The sequence below is a fragment of the Phaethon aethereus genome (assembly GCF_964289735.1).
Source record: "Phaethon aethereus genome assembly, chromosome: 3".
NCBI lineage: Eukaryota > Metazoa > Chordata > Aves > Phaethontiformes > Phaethontidae > Phaethon > Phaethon aethereus.
The window spans coordinates 51,909,618-51,917,700 of NC_138576.1; the positions used below are offsets into that span (position 1 = coordinate 51,909,618).

The 8,083-nt window shown below is 60.0% G+C and overlaps 1 protein-coding gene across 1 annotated transcript in view; it reads left to right on the forward strand.

Annotated features, from left to right (window-relative positions):
• Positions 1–687: 687 nt before the first annotated feature.
• Positions 688–8,083, forward strand: part of NR2E1 (nuclear receptor subfamily 2 group E member 1) — a gene marked incomplete at its 3' end in the record, with an annotated part of 19,869 nt that continues 12,473 nt past the window's right edge. Inside the window, exon 1 of the mRNA XM_081997637.1 lies at positions 688–1,414. Within this exon, the coding sequence (XP_081853763.1) occupies positions 1,390–1,414 (25 nt within the window). The 5' untranslated portion in view covers positions 688–1,389. The remainder of the gene's footprint in view (positions 1,415–8,083) is intronic.

Genomic DNA, 8,083 nt, shown 5'->3' on the forward strand with positions numbered 1-8,083 from the left:
CGGGGAGCCGAGGGCCGCCGGCCTCAGGGCTGATCTCAGCGGTGCCGGCGGTGCGGCGGGGCCTGGCCGGCTCAGCGGCGGCAGCGCGGAGGCGACGCCGGCCGCGGGCACTGGCAGAGGCGGAGGGTTTCCAGGCTGGGGCAGGGCAGAGCGCTCCTCGCTCCTCCCGAGGGCGAAACCAGCCCTCCCGCTCCGCTCCTCCTGTACACCCCGCCGGGCGCCTCCGGGCGCCGGCCCGCCTCTGGGCCGGCCCTCGGCTCCCGCCGCAGGATGCAGCTCCGGGCGGGAAGGCTGACGGCCCGGCCCGGCTGGGTTCGTCCCGGCGTGCTGGCTGGGCCCACAGCCCCGGTCCGCTCCCCGCTGGCCGCAGCACTGCCGCTGCCCGGGCCGTGGCAAGGGCAAGGGCAAGGGAAAATGCAAAAGAAACGGGATCTTGATCTGTTCTTTCTGCTTTTCTTTTGTCTCCTTTTTTTTTTTTTTTTGGGGGGTGCCCCTTTTTATGACAGCGAGGGCACAAGGCGAGTGAGGAGGCGGAATCGTCTCGGCAGCCGCTGCATTTTGTGTGGAAGCCGCTCGGGGGTTCATTAATATCATTAGCATTTAACCCCCTCCCTGCCCTCTCCCCAGCGCAGGGTGACGTCACGCAGGAGTTGGGGGGACAGCAAGGGAAGCTCAGTGGGCAAGGGGCGTCCCCCTCCCCTCCCCGCCGCTGCTGTCACAGCCTCCCGGCCGGTATTATAGGGGCCGAAGCCCGGAGCTCAAAGCGCAAAGTCAGCCCGTGTAATGAACTTCTTGGAAACCTTTCCCTTTTTATACCATTCAGTTTCTGAGGGGCAGAGACAGCCTCCTCTGACGCCTTTTCCCCCCTTCCATTATTTTTCCAGGCTCTGATCTCCCTGCTCGCTGCACCGAGGCGCCCGGCGCAGAGCCCCGCTCCGCATCCTACCTTCTCCTTCCCTTCATTGTTGTCCTGGCTGCCGCGACTCCCGCTTGCCTTCCCGGGGCGCGGTGGCAAGCCCACTCCACGCAGCCCCCTGCACCCTTCCCGGGGTCCCGAGAGCGTCTGCCCGCAGGAGGGCAGCGAGCGGACGCCGACTTTGGGTTATTTCGTTTCTTTTTCTTTTTTTTTCTTTTTTTCTTTTATTTTTCTTTCTTTTTTTTTTTTTTTATTTTTCCTTGCCACGTCCCCCGCCGTGTGTCCCCGTCCCTCGGGAGGACGTCGCTGGGGAGCAGGGCAGCGGCGAGGATGCGGAGCCCGCAGTGAGCGCCCGAGGGAGGCACCTGCCCCGCGGAGCCGCCGCGCCGGCCGGGGCTGGGGAGGGGTGGCACCGCCTCGCCCCGGCGCCGACGCTTCGCCCTGAGTTTAGCGGCTCCCGGGGGGCTTCGAGCATGAGCAAGCCGGCGGGATCAACAAGTGGGTAATAACGCGGTGGAGGCTTCGAGCAACCTTTCCGAGACCGGCTGCAGCCTGGCCTGGGGGGCGGGAGATGGAGGGGAAGGAGAGGAAAGCGGGGGAGTGGGAGTGGGGGGCCTGTGCTATGGGTTTGCACATACGCACCCCCCGAATTAAAAAAGAAGTGTGTATTTCCATCTGGAGTGGCAACGAAGATGTAGACTCGGAGTTGCCCCGGTAGAGTTTGGGCCCGGGGTTTGCACACCGCCGCTCTCCAGCCGCCCGCCCCGGGAGCTGGAGCAGGAGCCCGGGGGCAGCGAGCCCCGGGGGCGGCGGGTAGGGGGCTCCTCCCGCTCCTCCACGGGGCTCCGGTACCGCGGCGGAGGTGGGGGGGAAGGTTTGGGTTTAAGGGGCATTAAGGAGTTGAAACGTGCTGGTTTTCTCATGGACTTTATGCAATCTTCTGCGACATAATAATTTCTTTTTAAGAGTTTGAAACTCCGGTCCCTCACTGACACGGAATGGCGTAAGCAATTCTATTGAAGGAGGATTTAAATGCAATACTGTGAACACCATTTCCAGTTACAACAAATAATCCTGCAACGAGGAAAGCAGAAACAACTTAAAAGTCACATTTTCCTTAATCCTAAATCCATGCACCTCATAACTGGGGAATTTAAAGCATGACTAACCGCTCTTGCAGCATGGCTCGATCCGCATAATCCCAATGGGACTTTCGGAGTTTGTAATACGGACGGAGTCAGTAACAAAGGGGGGGAAGAAAAAAAATACCCAATCCAATTTAATGTCTGACAAGTGATGGATCGGACAGTTATTTCCTCCGCGCTCCGGCGGGTTCCCGGGCTGCGGAGCGGCGGAAAAGTGGAGGCAAAGTCGGGGGGGACCCGCGGCGGTACTGGCCACGGGCCGCCCCACGCCCGCCCCGCGGTCTCCTCCTTGCCGCTCTTCTCCGTGATTTTGACCCAGGTCCTCCTCTTTGGCCCGCGGGGGTCAGGAAACCGTGGGTCGGCGGTGGCGGGGCCCATGGGGCCGGCAGGGGCCGCGGCGTGGGAGTCGCGCGTGGAGGAAGCGGGCGGCGCGGCGCCCGGCGGGGACCCGGTGCTGAGGCCGAGCTGCCGCCGCTGCGACGTGGGCTGATTTGCCTTCTTCCCCCGTGGGGCTCAGCGCGGAATTTTTCCGCGCCAGCCTCCCCGAGGGGAAAAAAATAAAATGAAATAAAATTGTAGCGGGCCCGCGGTGAGGGTAATAACCGGCGGAGGGGACGGGGGCACCGGCAAAACGGGCCGCGGCGGCCGGGGCCGCTCCCCGCCGGCTGCGCTTGCCCAAACCGCCCGGTAAGTGCCAGGGGAGCCGGAGCGGGATTGGGCCCGTGGGCAGCCGCGCCGGGACGTTGTCGTGGGGCCCCTGTTCGATTCCTGAGTGTCGGCGAAGGGGCAGGAGAGGCCGGCATGCCTCGACCCCACAGGGCAGCGGAGCTTCTGCCGGAGGCGTTTTTTGCGGAGGAGAAAACCCGCAGGGCTGGACCGCCAGAAAGGAGAGCCCCCCGACCCGACTTGGCCAGGCCCCGCGGGGATGGGCCCACTCGAGGACTACCCCGGGCCGCGGACCGAGCCCATGCGAAAGGCCGCCCCGCTGTCCCAGGGGTGCTGGGGGGTTCCGGCCTAGCTTTTCTGCCCGCCGGTGGGCGTCTAGCGATGTCAGCTGCCATGTCTGCCTGGGTGGTAACAAGACCCCCATCCCGCCGCCCCCCGAGCCCAGGCTAACTTCTTTCAACAGCCTCTGATGGTAATTACAGTAATCGGGGCTGCCATATATCCTTTAAGCAATTATGACACACAAAAAAAGCCCCCAAGGACCCCCTGTCGTGGGATGTTCAAAACGGTTTCCCAGCTTGAACAGAAATCCCATTTTCTTAGCGCTAAACTTCTGAGACGAAGCGGTACCTCGGGCAACCGGAGCGCTTTTAAACAGAGTTAATCAGTTATCTCATGACCCCGTGTCAAGCTTACATTTTTCCCTTCCCACCCCCCTGCCCTACCTTTCCCCCCTCTATTTATTTCGTATTTTACCCCGCACGAAACTTTTCTCATAGCAGGCTCCGCGGGGCGAGGGGGACGGGGACAGCGGGCGGGCGGCGGGACGAGACGGCCCGGCGGGGCGGGGGGCTCCGGCTGCTCCCTCCGACGAGGCTCGCGGAGCTGCTGGGACGGGCCGCGCCGCTCCGACGGCTGGAACGGCGGTTGTTTGGGTTTGGCGAGGTGTCCCAGGTGCTCGGGTTTTACAGGTGGAACGTGTGGACGTGTAAAGCGTATGTGCAACACGTGTCTGCACGCACGGTGTGGACATGTACATATAGAAAGCGTATGGTTAATTTTATTATTTTTTAAAGCGTCTCCCAAACTTAAAATCCGTCCGGGGAAAACTGTTTTCTAAAACCAGCCCAAGTTCCTTCCCTCTTCGCCGCTCGCTTTCAGCGCCGGGGAAGGCCGGCCGGGGAAGCGGAGACCCCCGCGGCCCCACGGCGGCCCCACGGCGGGCCGGCGTGCGTGGGGGAGGCGCGGCGGTGCCGGGCTCTGCACCGGGACGCCCCACCGCTGCACGTACCGCTTCAGTGTCTCCCCCCTCACCCCCAGCTTGCCCCTCCTCCTCTCCTCCTCCTCCTCCTCCTTTGTGTGCGTGCGTGTGGACCCTTTCTCTCCCCGCGGATTCGAAGGGCTGGAGAGGGAAGTCGAGCGCTTTCCCCCGTTGGCATTGTGCGATATCCGAATTCCCATGCTACACTTTTTGACGGGTCACTGGTGCCCCAATAGGCAGGTGGCAAGGAGGGCTTGTAATTACACACTCCCAGAAGCCGTGCCTTGGCCTCAGCCCTCCTCACGGGCGCCTACCTGCAGCTCCAAAGCCGCGGCTTGCGCCCAGGCCGTGAGGCGGGGGGGTTGCTTGAGCTGCGCTCCTTATTAATTGCCTAAAAGTTTTCTTTCTTTAACCTCCCTGCCTTCCTCCGCGCCTCCCCCCCCCCCCCGCAGTCCCTAACCTAATCCCCGTCCCTCTCGCCGTGCTGTGTATAGCAGCTGTCGGGTCTCATTTAGGGGAGAAGCTGGCAGCTTGTGCTCACTGGAGGCAGTCAAACGAGTTTCAATGGGCAAAATCATTAAGTTAACACTTTATCTAATGTCCCTATTGTCTGCCAGCAGGCATTGTCTTAGAGCCCGAGCGCAGACATGTCTGAAAGCATCTCGAGCTCCTAAATTCTCTAGGGAGCGAGAGGAGCCCCTGCGGTCTGTGTCCGCCCCCCTCGCTCCCTCCGCGCCGCTCCGCTCTGTTCCGCAGCGCTCCACACGCTGCTGCCTTCCCCCTTCCAGCCTCACCTGCACCCACCCGCAGCCGGGGCTCGTCCTGAAGCGCTTCCGAACAAAGATAGCGGCCCCGAGCGCTCCCCCTCGTAGTTTGGAGAGCAAGATTTGGTGAGAGGGACTGAGTCTTCGGCCTAAGTTGTGGTGAGAGGAGAGAAGGCTGTTCGAGGAAAAGAAAAAGAAGGGCAAGAGAGGAAAGGGAAAGGGAAAGGGAAAGGGAAAGGGAAAGGGAAAGGGAAAGGGAAAGGGAAAGGGAAAGGGAAAGGGAAAGGGAAAGGGAAAGGGAAAGGGAAAGGGAAAGGGAAAGGGAAAGGGAAAGGGAGGGAAGGGAAGAAGGGAAGGGAAGGGAAGGGAAGGGAAGGGAAGGGAAGGGAAGGGAAGGGAAGGGAAGGGAAGGGAACGAAAAAGAGGAGAAAGGGAAAGGGAAAGAGAAAGAGAAATGAGAAAGAGAAAGCAAAGCAAAAGCAAAAAGAAAAAGCAAAAAGAAAGGAGAAGAGAAAGAGAAAGAGAAAGAGAAAGAGAAAGAGAAAGAAGAGAAAGAGAAAGAGAAAGAGAAAGAGAGAAAGAGAAAGAGAAAAAGGAAAAGGAAAAGGAAAAGGAAAAGGAAAAGGAAAAGAACAAAACTGCAGAAAAAGCAGAAGCTGAGCGGGTTTTGGCGCGTTTCTTGAACCGAGCTGCAGTAATCTGTTCAAGTTTTTACATCACCCTCGGAACATTTGCAATTCTAGTCAAAGTCGGTGCGGGGGCTGGGGGCGAGGTGGAGCGGAGGGGAGCGGAGCGGCGCTGCCCGCCCGCATCCCGCATCCCGCAGCCACGCACAAAGGCGAGGAGAAAAGTTTTGCTGGAGGTTTTAGGGTGAAGAAAATGGCACGGCTCGTCTGTGGCAGGAACCAGCCCCCTTTCCCTGGGATTGCTAGGGGGAAGAGAAGGTTACTTGGCTTCCCGGTCATTTTATTTTGTTTTGGTTTATTCTGTGACTCGGTTTCCTGACTGCTCTGCTGCCTAGGGAAAGTGCTTTCCTCTGTTTGCCAAGGGCCAGAAAGGGAGGGAAACGCCCCCCTCCCCCCCCCCCCCAAGTCGTCGTGTCCGTGTCCGTGTCCGTCCCGCCCCCCCCCGCATCCCCACTTCTAGCAGGCAAGCCTGCTGCTCCTGCTGCTGTAATCTTCCCTTCCAAAGTGGGTCCTGGCGATTATAGAAGACCCGAATAAACGTAGCGGGGCATGAATAATGCTCATTGTAGAAAACTGACACTTGCTCAAGGAAAAGAAAGTTGGCTATAAAATCACTTCATTATTTGCTTGTACTGCGGCTCTGGGGCTAATCCCTCCGGAGGTCAGATTGCTGAGTGCTCTCCCCCTCTCTCCCTTCTCTGCTTTCAGGTCGCATTTTAGACATCCCTTGCAAAGTCTGTGGGGACCGCAGCTCCGGGAAACACTACGGGGTTTACGCCTGCGATGGATGCTCGGGATTTTTCAAGCGGAGCATCAGAAGGAATAGAACCTATGTTTGCAAATCGGGAAATCAGGTACCGGCCGTAGCGCGGTCCCCCGCACCCCCGGTAAACCGCGGTTACAAGCCGCCGGCCCGGCCGGCGCCACCCCTAGCCGCAGGGAGCCCACCCGCCTTATCCACCCCCTTCCCGCTCCGGTAGCTTTCATCTCCAACCCCCCGCCGGACCGTCCCCCGTAGGGATGGGGACATGGCGGGGGGGGGTGTGGGTGGGGTGGTGCAGGGGACCCGTCGCTGTCTCGGGTGCTGAAGGCCTGGGCACGGCGCGGCGCGGCCCGCCCCCCCCCCGCCCCCGGGGCTCCGGGTGGGTGTGTGAAAGCGCGGCCGCCCCCCACCGCAGCCCGCCCGACGGCTGCCATGTTTTAGGGAGGCTGCCCGGTGGACAAGACGCACAGGAACCAGTGCCGGGCCTGCCGGCTGAAGAAGTGCTTGGAGGTCAACATGAACAAAGACGGTACCTGCTCCCCCTCTCCCAGGGACGGGGTGAGGGGGGGGACACACACAGGAGGGAGCCGGGCTTTGCTCTGAAGGAGGAGCGGTGTGTCGCTGTGGGTCGTCTTCCCCCCCCGACATTAACGACCCCCATTCCAAGGCAGCCTCACCTATTTCTCCCCAGACGCCCCTCCGGGTGGGGGGACGCGGGGTTGGTCCCTGAAAAATTGCAGGGAGGGAGGGAAACCCAGCCGTGCTCTCGCGGGGCACCTGGTGCAGGACCCCACAGTGACCCCCTTGCCTTTCCTTGGTGCCCTGCAGCTGTGCAGCACGAGCGGGGCCCCCGGACGTCGACGATACGGAAGCAGGTGGCCCTCTACTTCCGCGGGCACAAGGAGGAGAGCAGCAGCACCCCACACTTCCCCGCCACTGCCCTGCCAGCGCCCGCCTTCTTCACCGCTGTCTCCCAGCTGGAGCCCCATGGCCTGGAGCTGGCCACCGTCGCTGGCACCCCTGAGAGGCAGGCTCTGGTGGGCCTGGCACAGCCCACCCCGAAGGTCAGCTACTGCCCCGGTCCCCCATGGGCCCGCAGACCCCCCTGCTGGGGTGCCTGCAACCCACCAGCTCTTCCCTGCCTCTGGGGCAGATGTGGCAAAGAGCAGGGCCTGAGGCCTTGTGAGTTGTGGTGGGGACTCTTTTGTTATGTCCTAAAAACCCCTGAGGATACACGGTGCAAGGGGGAAGAGGCCCTCTGCAGAAGGGCTGTGTAGAAGGACTGACTCATAACCTGCTCCCTACAAAACCTGTCTCTCCTATACCCTTACATCCTCACGGATGCAGAAGTGCTCCTCCTGCCTGGAGCCCATCCACAAGTCCATGTTAAACCTTCTTTCATGAGGATGAGCTGCAATCACTGAGTTTTCTTCAGCAAAATGCCCACCTCCATAGTGGTGTAGTCCAGAAAGTACTATCTGTACTGACCAAAGCCTGCAGCTTGTCCGCACAGACACATGTCCAAGCTGGCTCTGCACTTCTTGGGTGTGACATTTCCTATGCAGCCTGGTGGAAGTACTGCTGTGGCCTCAGCTGCACAGGAATTAGCCATAAGGTGGTGTTTTTCATTAACCCATTTGCAATGGCATTTTGCATATTTACAACACCTAGAAAGTGAAAGAAGAGACAACTTAAATAGCTCTCCAGTTCCGGAGTTGGTAGCTTGGGAGAATCCATCATGAACATGATCACAACATAGAGTTCAATATTATAATTTTGGAAAATACTGAATCAGAAATTATTTAGCAAGAAATCATAGCACATGCTTGAAAACGTAACACCGTTCCAACGCTACACACCCTTTAGGTAGTTGTACTTACCT